General features: G+C 43.5%; 1 protein-coding gene across 1 annotated transcript; it reads left to right on the top strand.

Annotated features, from left to right (window-relative positions):
* Positions 1–693: 693 nt before the first annotated feature.
* ICOSLG (inducible T cell costimulator ligand) lies at positions 694–13,123 on the top strand. Its single transcript, XM_081858629.1, has 6 exons — positions 694–1,177; positions 4,845–4,882; positions 5,572–5,931; positions 6,633–6,899; positions 7,653–7,814; positions 10,826–13,123. Exons 1-6 carry the CDS (start codon positions 1,164–1,166, stop codon positions 10,867–10,869), a joined length of 885 nt encoding a protein of 294 aa, XP_081714755.1. The 5' UTR covers positions 694–1,163; the 3' UTR covers positions 10,870–13,123.
* The last annotated feature ends 248 nt before the right edge of the window (positions 13,124–13,371 follow it).

Genomic DNA, 13,371 nt, shown 5'->3' with positions numbered 1-13,371 from the left:
TTGCATACCCTTCAACATTTCTCCGATGAAAATAGGGACGTCCTAAGGAAAAGCAGGACATTCCAGGATCAAATCTGAAACCAGGGCAACTTCTATAAATCTGGGACTGTCCCTGGAAAATAGGGACACTTAGAGGCATTGTTGTGATGATGGGGAAAGGGTCATATACAGTGGAACCTTGGTTTGTGAACAGCTTAGTTGACGAACAAATTGGTTCCTGAACACCGAAAACCTGGAAGTGTTCTGTTTTTGGAACGTTTCTGGAAGCTCCTGCAGCCAATTGGAAGCCACGCCTTGGTTTTTGAACACTTTCAGGAGCTGAACGGATTAAGTTCGAGAACTGAGGTTCCACTGTACACCACCTTGAGCTCCTGGGAAGAAACGTGGGGTACAAATGTCATAATAAATAAAACAGTAATATGTTACTACTCTCCCTCTTTTGAACGCATTTTGTTTTCACCCAACGATGATTATTCGCATTTATTGAAAGGCTGGATACAAATCCCTCACAATGCAACCCTGCATGTAAAGTAAAAGGTCCGTCTACTGATAGCTGGGTCTGTAGAGAATGAGACTCTTTAATATCAGCTTGGCTGGGTTCAAGCCCCACGTTGGGCAAGAAGATTCCTCGTGCTTCCTTCCCACTCTTCAATTCTATGGTCTGGGTGTCCCACTGAATATACGGAGCTGGCTCCTATCATGCAGATGGGAGCGAAGGGACCGAGGCCTCAAGGCTGAGCCAATGGCGCGCCCACAGTAGTATAGGAAGGCGCGGCGTCACGGCACGTCACGCGCCGCCTGAGCGCCTATTTCAAGCGGGCGAGAGGGACGGAGGCGCCTCCGCCTGGGCGCCAGGCCTCGGGAATCCCCGCTTTCTTCCCTTCCTTTCCCTCCGCGGGAGGGAGAAGCCTCGGCGAGCTGCGGCGCGAGCTTTGCGGCCGGGAGTTTCCTCAAGGAAGCGGCTGCTCCGGAGAGCCACTGTGCCGCGCCCCTCGGGAGGCGTAGGCGGCCAGCCGCAGCGCGCCACCACCGGCTCTCCATTTGCGGCTGCAAGGCGTCTCCGCGGGGGAATTTCGGGGTCCGGAGATGGCGGCGCCCCGCCGGCGGGTTTAGTTGCCCTCGCGCACTTTGCAGCAGAGGCCGCCGCCGCCGCCGCCGCCACGATGGTGCCGAAAAGGTGAGTGGAGTCTCTAAGCAAAGTCTCGCACTTTGCACGCTCCTTCCTGGAGCTTCTCTCTCAGCTAGTTGTTGCTTTCAGTGGCGTAGCGTGGGGGGTGCAGGGGGGGCCGGCCGCACCGGGCGCAACATCTGGGGTTAGGGGGCGCAAATCCACGGGTTAGGGGGCGCAAATCCACGGGTTAGGGGGCGCAAATTACTTGCCTTGCCCCGGGTGCTCACAACCCACGCTACGCCACTGGTTGCTTTGCTTGCAGGCCAGGTGGAATAAATTTGCTTGCATACGATATTTAAACGCCGAGGCGATTTCCTACACTTGGATAATGCGCTATTCTGTATGCGGATCGCTGCTGCTGCTATTGTTATTATTAAAACGTTGCTTGCATTGATATGCTTTTAACAGCAATCAGGCACCTTTGCTGAAATTTAAGTATTACTAAATTGAATGGAAACAACCCTAGTGCAAGCTGGGGTGATCCAGGCTTTATTGATTAAATTGTTTTCATCTCGAAGGAGGCTAGGGTAGCAAACGCATCAAGAGTAATGCAACCAAAAGTAAAGGCATGTTAACATTACTTTCTGGATATTTGTATTGAATGGCTGCTAGTCAGGACAGGGAAATAAAGCTGATATGCTAGTAGACAGAACTGGTTTTTGACTACTTTGTAAGCCAGGCTTTTTTTTGAGAGACAGGTCCTGCTCAACTATCAGCTTAAACAACTGAAAAACATAACACAAATGGCTCATCTTTATTGATACTATGGCATTTTTGTAATATAGTTACAGTTAGCTTGTTGGAATTCTTCTTTGTAAGTTTTGAAAGGTGACAAATAGAAACCTCACAATTGAATTTGTGACTCAAAACACTCTGGCGGTGTTAGCCCAGTGTTGTGGAAGTGGTTAGTGAAACTAACCACAACACAAGCCAACCTGAATACCAAGAGAATGAGACAGGAATAAATAGAACATGAATTGAGTAAACAAACACTTTGAAACAAATTCTGAAGGCTTTTATTTCTCAGTGGTTGGAAACCAGCTGTTCCTCACCATTGTTTGTGAAAGAGCAGGTATACTTGCTGATTCAGAACCAGTGCTTCAAAGAAATATAATGCAATCGTGTTAGAAACAATTGAATAATCTTGATTATCTTGGCAAAATAAGTGCTTAGGGTGGTGCTTTCTTGGCTAAATCGGCTTAACATATGCTTCTGGACACATTAATTTTGCAACAGCATTGTCCCAGCATCACAATGCTGAAACAAATGTTTAGGATCACACACTAACAATAATCTATACAGTGGTACCTCGGGTTACATACGCTTCAGGTTACATATGCTTCAGGTTACAGACTCCGCTAACCCAGAAATAGTACCTCAGGTTAAGAACTTTGCTTCAGGATGAGAACAGAAATCGTGCAGCAGCAGTGGGAGGCCCCATTAGCTAAAGTGGTGCTTCAGGTTAAGAACAGTTTCAGGTTAAGTACAGACCTCCGGAACGAATTAAGTACTTAATCCGAGGTACCACTGTACTTCATTGTAGCTATGGCAGGGATGTTTCTGATACTGATTGACTTGAGTTGGTGTGAATTGGTTGACTGCAGCTCCCCACATGACTAATTGTCTGTCAGGGATTGAGGTGTGTAACCACCAGGGAAAGGCACCCTGGATAGTTAGTTATTTTATTTTAAAAAAATAAATCTGTACAACTATTTCATAAAATATATCAAAGTGGTAATTTTTTTTTTAAAAAAGATGAATATGAGACATCAATTAACCATTGTGGAAAGGTGTATTCTTAATTGCCTGCATAGAAAAGTTTCCATCAGGCATTTAAAAGTTGAAACAGAAGTCAATTACTGAATCTCTATTGGCAGAGTCTTCCACAATGCTGGGATATAAGGACTATTGCCTCATTTGTAATGAAAAAGATGGAGCTATTTCGATAGTAGGCTTATTTTGAATGAAGTTTAGCAGGCACATCTATTAATACTGAAGAATCTGTGCATGCACACAAAAGCTCATACCAGTAACAAACTTAGTTGGTCTCTAAGGTGCTACTGGAAGGAATTTTTTTTTATTTTGTTTCAACTACGGCAGACCAACACAGCTACCAACCTGTAGCTAGATCTATTAGTACTGCTATGTATATAGGTCTGTGTCAAATGTAAAAAAATGAGGTTCCAGCATTCATATATTAAAAGTGCCATGGGCATCAAGGAATAGAGGTGATGCTGCTCCATACCAGTGAGTAAAATCACACAAAAAGCATTGGTTCTAAAATGGATTAATTTCTCCCCCTGAACCTTCAAGTCGTAGGCGGAGCTAGCTGCTCCAGCACCCAGAGCGGCATATATGTTGTGCACCCCGGGCGTCCAAGACGGGGGCGGGGTGCCGCGGCGAGCATCCCAGGGTGTGAGCCGCCCATGGCGGGCTGCTTCCTGGGCGGGGGGGGGGGAGCTGCACCGCTTTGCCAACAGCCTTCCTCCCTTCCCTCTTCCTTTTGACAGCTCGGGGGAGGCTTCCCTCCCCCCAGGAAGCAGGCCGGGAGCGGGGGGCAAGGGCACACCATCTGCCCATGACTCCCAAGCCTCCCCCAAGCTGTCAAAAACAAAGAGGGGAAAGGGGAAGGCCGTCGGCAAGGCAGTGCAGCTCTGCCCCTTCCCCCGACGGCTTGGGGTAGGCTTGGGGGTTGCAGGCAGGCGGCATGCCGAATGTCACCCCCCTCCCCCCCCCAATAATTACACCCGGGGTGGACTACCCCCTTCCTCTTCCCCTGCTTCAAGGACAGCAAATTAATAAATATAAATACAGTCACAAAAGCACAAGCACACATGAGAGTTGGTGTAATGATTCAAAACATAGTCTGGACTGAGCTGAAACCATAGTCTGAACTGAAGAGAGCCACAATCTCCTGGCTTCAGGCCTTTCCTATAAGCAATACAGAGATAAAAATATTGACCTGCCTTCTTAGATTCATACAGTTGGAAGGGAAGTCAAAATGTTGTCTAGTTCATCCCCCAGGCACTAGCAAATGTGCCAAAAGAAAAAAAAATACAAAGGAGTCTTTCACCATCTAAGCAGCCTGTTCCACTGTCTCAACAGCTCATACCAACAGAGAATCCTTGTTGATGTTCAGTTAGCATTCCCTTTCTTGTAACTTGAACCTTTTGGTTCTGGTCCTATCCTTTAGAGTAACATAAAACAAATTTCCATCACAGTTATTGGGTTGTTGTGTACAAAAAGAAGAAATTCTGAAATAATATGGGAATACCTGTGAGGACTGCAGAGAAAAATTCTAAAGTTGCTATTATACAGTCTTTGTATCAATATTGGTTGTTTAGGTGTGTCTTACAAATTCTGAATATGTATTTAGTACAGTCATACCTCGGGTTGAATACGCTTCAAGTTGAGCGCATTCGAGTTGCGTTCCGCGGCAACCCAGAAGTAACAGAGCGCGTTACTTCTGGGGTTCGCCACTTGCGCATGTGCAGACGCTCAAAATGACGTCATGCACAGAAGCGACGAAAAGCGACGCGCGCAGACGTGCCGTCACTAGTTACGTTTGCTTCCAAATGCGAACGGGGCTCCGGAACAGATCCCATTCGTATCTAGAGGTATGACTCTAGTTTATAAAATTATTGCCTCATAATCTGTTTTTATTTTGTTTCAGCTTTGGATTTATGATGTTCCTTTGGGTTCAGACAGCTGGTAAGTTATGAATGCATTGTTTGCTATGCTCAAATATAAAGCAAACCTTTAAATATGCTGATAATGCGGATGATCAGTCCTGTCTTTTCCCTAAAGTTCAGGGTGGACTGCAGAAATGCAAAGCCACTTTAAAATATACAGATAACTAAATTAACATTTCAGGTAATAATCATAGTCTTAATACAATTCTCATAATGCTTTATCTTACCCAGGAGAGCTGCCATGCTAGAATCTCCTGTTGATGTTTCCCCCTCAGAGAGGTTCTGTGTCTTTAGTATGTGCACTGCTGGAAGATAATCAACATACGCATTGCCATATTTGCATGTTAGGAAGAGCTGTATCTGTTCAGTGCCTTGTGGCATGGAAGATGTGGCCATGGACTCTTGGAGAAGAGTCTGAGAAGACCCTGAGATTCAGTTAAGTTTCACTCAGACTCAGTTGCTGTGACATAGGTAGAAGGTAATCAACAAGAAATCAGTAATAATAAAGAGAAGTAGATGCCATGAGGGCGTTCCCCATTAGGCCATGGTCACCTTTCCATTAGAGTGTATAACATCAAGTGAACTCAGACTAGTGAATTAAGTTATTCTCTCCAGTGGGAATGAAAAGAAATGTGGCCCCAGTAAAACTGGATTTTAAGGAGACATCCGTAAAAAGCATGTGTTTAATTTCCCATTTTGTCTTTATAGCTAACATATCGGTCACTGGCATAATAGGAAGTACTGTTGAACTGAGATGCGATGAGTTAAATGGCACGTTCATCTTAAATAACTTTCGAGTAACATGGCGAAAAGAAGGGGAAATAAACTGCTTTGTAGAAACCTATGATTCTGATGAAGATCTGACTTCATACCGCGAGAAAAAACAGTGTGCAGACTTCAGAGACAGGACTCGGTTTAAGGAGGAACTGAAGGAGGGCAATTTTACTTTGCAACTGTTAAGGATCAGTCCTAAAGATGAGTTCACATATACCTGTGTGGTACTGAAGAAGAATGAAGAAGGAAAATTTGAAGTACATAGAAAAGTAAAAACAAACCTCAGAGTGGCAGGTAAAGCAAATGTTTATAAATTCCTGGTTTTTTTGCCAAACTTTGTGTATGTCAGAGAGTGGCATAGAAGAAAGGCGTGTTCAAGTGTGTTTCTGAGTTAACACGGGGAACGGAGGAGCAATGGTGTTTTAAACAAGAAAATGTACTTGGCACACCAGGGGCAATCCAGTCCATTGCCATGTCCTTTTTCTCCCACTCTGCATGGCTCCCTGAGCAAGGGTCATAGGAAACTGCCTTGGTCCATCTAGCTTAGTGCTGCCTACACTGGCTGGCAGCAGCTCTCCAGGGTTTCAAATAGGAATCTCTCACAACCCTATCTTGGAGATGCCTAGGACCTTCTGCATGCTGCAAAGCAGATGCTCTACCATGGAAGTAGGGCCTTTCCCCTGGCACTGCTGTGTCAGCACCTCTCCTGTTCATGGAGAGCTTTTCGCAGAGGAGAGCTGAAGGTGTGTAGACTGAAACCTCATTCACCCCAACAACCCATGAGGTCACAGTCTATACTACAACACTACTTCCAATATTTCTGGTTCAACAGGCATCAACCTGGCAGTACAAGTTACTTGTGTGTGCAAACAGGACCCTACTCCCACTGCATGTGTTAGTGTAATCCGAGGACTGAAAATTCTTCTCTCAGCCTTTTAGAGTGACAACAGCTCCAGACTGTGTTAAAATATGTCACCCTTACTTTCCCCCCCCAGCAAATTACAGCGCACCAGTTCTAACTCACATGCTATCTGGAGAAGAAACGACATTTAATTGCACTTCTAGCCACGGGTACCCACAACCAAAAGTTTATTGGGTAAATCATACTGACATCAGCCTCTTGAACTCAACTCAACAGTATACTAGAGCGCCTGACGGGACGATCAGTGTTTTCAGTACGTTAACAGTTAAAGGAGCTACTGCTATCAAGTTAGAGTGTACAATTGAGAATGAGCAGCTGCACCAAAATCTAACTGCCAGCAGTAAGTTGATGTTCTTCATTTTATCTCCTCTCAAATATTTTTCATGCATGGTGAAATATTTATAGCGAAGAACAAATTTGTCAAGTAAGCTAAAAAAACAACAACTACAGTGTAATTCATGTCCAGAACCCAAAAAAACTTGACTTTCTGATCAATTGTCAGCTAGAACAAAAGCCTTTGACCTCTTAAATAGAGAGGAAAGCTTCAAATTTAAATTCAGATGCAATAAGAAATCATATAGGTTCCAGGGCAGGCTACTTAAAGCCTTCGAATAAATTATTGGCAGGTTAGCTCATATCAGAAGGTGACATTTGGCCCACCTACTCCTGCTGCATCTTTGCTATTAAACAGACCTACCTTAAATCATAACAACTTTTGTTTCAGTTCTGCTAGCTGGAATGCCGTTTTTAAAACTCAGCAGTTGTGAAGTCTGTTATCTGGCTGACCTTGAGGGAAATGGGAGCTGGGAGTGTATGTAACTTATTGACTTAGATATGCTTAAGGAAAGTCTCTGGGTTATGACCAAAGTTTTCCATCCTTTTACATGCAGTGTGCAAATTATTAGGATAAAAGTTCCTTTTGCTAAAAGGTGATTCTTAAGTTTCATTGTATTTTAATAAAATTCAGTTTTTGTGCATGTGTTGTAAAGCATAAAAACACTTAAGATGTGCAGTTTATGTTGTTTGCAGACCTGTTCTGTCTGAGCCTTTTTAAAAAACCTCTCCTTCTCCCCTTGGCCTTGTTTCTATTTAGTTGACACGAGCAGTCCTGAAAATAGCCCCTCGGTTGATAACAGCCCAAGTAAGACAAAAGGTGTGGTTCTGGCTTCTGTTGCAGCTGTCTCAATAGTCATTCTACTTATTTTGTACATCGGGTGGAAGAAAAGGAGGACTTCTGTTCTAATGACTTACACTGGTAAGTGAACAGTACACCCAGTTTAACAAGCCCTAAGGAGTAGGAGTAGAGAAGCAATGGTTCATCCCCCCGCCCCAAGACTTCTAGAATGGTTAAACGAGCATTTCTGAGGCAGCAATACAGTTGATACTTTGTGTAGACAACCAGAGTAGGTTGTCATGTAGAGTATACATCTTCACCCAAGGGTGCTGCCTGGGGAATCTCTTCCCATGATTACCAGTAAGGTTTGCCACAGTCCACATTTCAAGCACACACCAGGTTTAGCAAGGCTGAAGTGGACCTGCTGTTGAGATCACTGGAAGGGTATGTAGCATTATCTCCTTGAGTGGAGGAAGACAGCTAGTTGATGGTGTTAGACTTTCTAATGAAGCAGGATCTATTTTAAGATCTGTTAGCATGCACCCTAGGCCTCAAACCACTTTCCACTTTCACTCCCACCTACTCTCCATTTGCATGCCTGCTTGTGAAAACTGAAATGATAGTGGCCCATCCTACAGCCACAAACTTAGGAAAACAGGCATGTGGAAGGGGAAACTGGAGAGATTAAAAGAAAGACATGTTGTGCTTCACTTATTGTAGTCCATTCTCAAAATATTGGGATACTTCAGAGTTGGCCTTCTCAAAGGAAGCCTGCCACATCTTATTTGTTGTCTCCGTTCATCCTGGCTTGCTCTGGTTGCTGGAACATGTAGGTTTCCCTTTTACAAATAGCCCTTGTTACAATAGGAGCTGAAGAACAAAGTGCTAACTTTGGACAACCTGTGGACAACGTATGGCAAATCTCCCAAAAGGAGGGCCAGTTCTGTAATATGCACTTACCATGAAAAGCTACTGGCTAGAAATGCCTTTTTCCCCAGTAGTGATGTATGGAAGTGAGAGCTGGACCATAAAGAAGGCTGATCGCCGAAGAATTGATGCTTTTGAATTATGGTGCTGGAGGAGACTCTGGAGAGTCCCATGGACTGCAAGAAGATCAAATGTATCCATTCTTAAGGAAATCAGCCCTGAGTCCTCACTGGAAGGACAGATTGTGAAGCTGAGGCTCCAGTACTTTGGCCACCTCATGAGAAGAGAAGACTCCCTGGAGAAAACCCTGATGTTGGGAAAGATGGAGGGCCAAGGAGAAGGGGGCGACAGAGGACAAGATGGTTGGATAGTGTTTTCGAGGTTACCAGCATGAGTTTGACCAAACTGCGGGAGGCAGTGGAGGACAGAGGTGCCTGGCGTTCTCTGGTCCACGGGGTCATGAAGAGTCGGACACGACTAAACGACTAAACAACAACAAAGAAATGCCTTTAGGCTTCCTTTTGTAAACTTCGTTGCTGGTGTAGAGCAGAGGTTGGGGAAGCTAATGTCTTCCAGATGATGATGGACTCCCGTCAGCTTGAGCCAACGTGGCCAGTGGTTAAGGATGTTGTAGTCCAACAGCCACTGGAGGGGCTCATGGCCCTCATCCCTGGTGTAGTCACTCTGCTTCTAACTCAGGATTCTACTAATGCATAATTCAGGATTCCCATTGGGTCAAAGACAATATGCTCCCCTCCCAAAAAGACTCTAGCCACACTTGTACTAAAGAGAACTAATAATGTCAATAAAGAGAGCCAATAATGTCACCATGGCCAAGTATTCTTGGCTCCCATGCCATTCTTATTGATGTTTATGGCTCAGCTGTATTTATTTGTTTCACTGGAAGAATGGCTTCTGCCTCCAAAACATCATCTGGGTCTACCATATGCTAATTGTTACTTAAAACAATGTTGTCATATCAAAGCAATCAGAACAACATTGGCCGTAGCAACTTACTCAAATAAGAAAACCACACAATAAACGAAGCATAGAATCAGTCCCACATCTGCAGAGCATCTGATTAATCATAGATGCCTTCCAGGTCATATCCATCTGTAAATTCCTAAACTTGCTTGCCAACAAATGTTGGCAAGGGTAATGAGACGCTCAGTGTTTGTAGACAGTAAACCTTCCATTCATCACGTTGGGGTTTTTCATCTTGTGCACTTTCATGTAATCCTGGCTCAACAGACTGTTCCTTCTCTTGGTGTCAACTCAGATTAGACTAACTGTCTCTCTGTAATTCCTATTTAAAATATGCCATTGAACTTCCTTCCCTTTGTGATGTCTTGAGTCCTTGTGTGCCATCTTGAAAGCAGTTTCAGTGGTCCTCATTCTATTTAGAATACACAACCACGTTTAATACACCTCAGTCCAAAAGTTCTACAAATCTTTTTCCCCTATCAATTGGTGTTCATAAAAATGAAGAATCAAACAACACAGTAGTCAGTAGAAAATGGTTCACTTGGCCCAGTAGTGTTTTCCTGAAAAATGCATACATATTTCGGACCCCTAAACTGAAATTTTGTACTGATAAGAACATACATTTTAGCTTGATGCAGAGCTCTGAGCATCTTGTAGCTCCCTTTACAATATTTTTGACATAAGAACTTGCATACTTTTCTGGGTTTGCTCATTTATTTCTCTTGCAAATAAATGTTGGTCAGTGCTGCAACTGGGCTGCATCTTTCTAATGATTCCTCTTATAAGGATATTGTGGTCCCTTGGCTTCCCACATTTTGGGAGCGCCATTGTGCTGAACATTCAGAGTGCTTGGATGCTGTCATGTCCCAAAGGAAAGAAATTTAGGGTGGGTCCTAACCAGGGCTATTTTCAGCCAGAACTCCGTTCCGGCACCTCTCAGGTGGACGCCCTTGCCATTATAAGAGAACAAGGGTGTTCATGGTGCATTCTGGCACCTTCTTTTCTTTTTTAAAAAAATTAGCACTGGTCCTAACAAACCAGACACCATTACCTTGATTTGTTAGCCCTTGTTGCTGTGACAGCTGTAGATGGGCAAGACAAGAGGCCTTGGGGGGGGGGCGGAAATGGAAATTCTCTGGCAGCACCAGGGTTTGATGTTTTAATCCTGTCCTACTACATAACATTTCTGTAATCTGACCCATATAACATTTGTATATTCTGTTGTGTTTGTTTTTTTAAAGCTCCTGCTGAAATAGGAAACAGAAATTTTGGACTGCCAGAGTAATGTTGCCTGGAAACATTCCCACAGAGACTGATAGTTGTGAGTTCTCTGTCTGCAGCAGAGCATGGACTGGAGCAGAACACTTATGTACCACCAGCAGCTTGCCGTGTTTACCCTTCTACTGGTGAAAGGCAGAATGCTACCTGGCCCACGTCTGACAGATAAAAGCTATGCTATAAAGTTAGTCCACCAAAAGAAACCCAGAAGGGGCACACTTCTTGGGCACAGCTCAGAACTGATTCTGTGGGGGGAGTCAACATACACCTTTGAGCTTTCCAAGGACTGCTTCACTTGTTAATGACATTTTGGTACTGAAGAAATTCACGGAGGAACATTTTGTCAATGGCTTAATGGAGCTTCTTTGTTCCACAGCAGCATATGCCAGTGACTAGAACTTTCATGCCTTGTTTTTCGGCCTCCTCAAAGCCAATGATTGGCCTCTTTTGGAAGTAGGCTGCCGGACTAGATGGACCTGATCCAGCAAGGGTGGTCACCTTCTGAAGTGTGGCGGCACTTCTGAGCCCAGTCTTCCAATGGTGGTATAGAATGGAAGATTGACATGGAATCAGTCCCCCAACATTAGACCCAGAGGTCTGGTTGTATAGGACAGACACACGAGGACAGCTGTCTTTTTGGGGGGGTATATGCCATGGACACCACCTCCAGGTAGGTGGGCAGGTCTGTTAATCAGTTGTGAATATGATCCTCTACACCAGACATCACTTTCGGACCAAGTTAGGCCAGAGTTCTTATCTCAGTTTAATGGCTTCGTCACAATCTGAACTTGAACATATGCGTCTTACCTACGTGGGAACCATATTAACTGCAAGCTCTGCCACTGTTGAAGGCGAAGCAATCTTGGGCAAAACAATGAAAAGGCCTTGGGCTAATTATGATTGCTTTTCCCTGTTAGATACTTCAACCAGTTAACAGTCAGCCCAGTTGTGTAACGATAGCAAATGGAATGTTCCAAATGCTGGCATGTGAATGCATTACCATTTGCCAGAGGTTCTTCAAGAGCAGCTTTAGTGGAGAGACATTTCAGTACAGCTGCAAAATCTAAACAAACAAGATTGCAAAGAAAGGAACTTGTAAATCCTAGTTGTAATATTTCATCCCAAGTATTCTATGCATTTGCAGGGGAAGTGTCATGTGCATTTACAGGTTGAACATTGAAGGAGTACAGACAGCTCTGTTCATGCTTCCTCGTGAACAGTGTATGCAGCAGAAGGAATGCAGGGCTCTGGATTTGTGCAAGTGTTCGTATGATTTACTGAATTGTTGGCTTCATGTTGCCAGTGTGCTAAGTCCGAATTGGAAGATATGATGGCAAGGTAGGCATGTGGAGATAGCAGCACACAGCGAATGGTGATACATGCATTAATCTGGGGTTTTATTAGTAGATTGGATTATTTCTCTTAACCCTTTATGCCATACTTAGCCATCTGAGTGTTAGAAAGGGGCAGTTTCAACTTGCCCTGTTGACTAAATTACCTTAAAGGGTACATGGAGCTTTCTGGATCTCACTTAAGACTTTTCAAGTAAAATCTCAGGGTTACCATGGAAGTCCTCAGGATGTATTTATATTAATTGATCCATACAGTTAAAATTTTGGCATGCTAAATCAAAATCTGTTTAGGTCCGTGACATCTGTGTTGATTGGCATGATAAAGTAGACAAATCTTGGGACACATACTTTAAACAACGTACTTTATCAATTCAGTCATCATAGACACCAGAAAAGCGGTGTAAATTACAGCCTTGATCAAACCCGAAGACTTGAATTGTTTATTAGAGAGCCAGTGGAATTCTATTGATGGTCTTGTTACAACTCAGTCCTAAATACTTAGGAAAGTATTCAATTATTTCCTAAGTAAGCATTGTTGAAAAACCTGCCTTAAAAGCACCATTCTGCATTTATACTCTGCAATTATTGTACATATCGTACAATAGATGAGCTGAAATTTTTTATGAAGCTAATACTTTACTTAGTTAATCTCACAGGGATATCATCTATTTGACTTTACGAAAATATATTTTTTTATTTCTTTGTTTATAAATTCTGCAATGTGAATGTGAAACTTTGGTCTGTTTCTTCCCAAACAAATCATGTCCTGGTTGTTGTTTTGTTCGAGTGCACTGTGATAAAATGGGTTTTCACACTGTTCAACACATCAGTGGAAACTTCAGGTTTTACTTATCTCAATGCAGATAACTCATTTTCCCTCATCCCACCCTTCACCTCCTATTCCCTCACCAACAAAAGTCGGATACTTCCACTGCTACCAGCAAAGGAAAAACAAATTGGAATTTTCCAGTTATAAACACTTGTGCCCTGCGTGAAGCATTATCTTTCATTTCTTTAGAAGTTTCCTGAAGACTGATCTTTTAGTGCAGGATCTACCTGATGTATAAGATTGGACCTTGTACACAGTATTTTTGCATGGCATTTTAATTCTGTTTTTATCACATGGTTTCAGTGTTTGTATGTTTTATACTGTTGTA

The sequence above is a fragment of the Podarcis erhardii genome, assembly GCF_964252035.2.
Source record: "Podarcis erhardii genome assembly, chromosome: 4".
NCBI lineage: Eukaryota > Metazoa > Chordata > Lepidosauria > Squamata > Lacertidae > Podarcis > Podarcis erhardii.
The sequence above is the reverse complement of the archived record's forward strand: the minus strand, read 5'-3'. Positions and strand labels throughout refer to the sequence as shown.

Bases quoted from the DNA above. Each gene is read 5' to 3' on its own strand.
- ICOSLG (XM_081858629.1), top strand. The intron at 5,932-6,632 runs GTAAAGCAAATG...TTCCCCCCCCAG, and splicing joins AACAAACCTCAGAGTGGCAG to CAAATTACAGCGCACCAGTT. The intron at 7,815-10,825 runs GTAAGTGAACAG...GTTTTTTTAAAG, and splicing joins TGTTCTAATGACTTACACTG to CTCCTGCTGAAATAGGAAAC.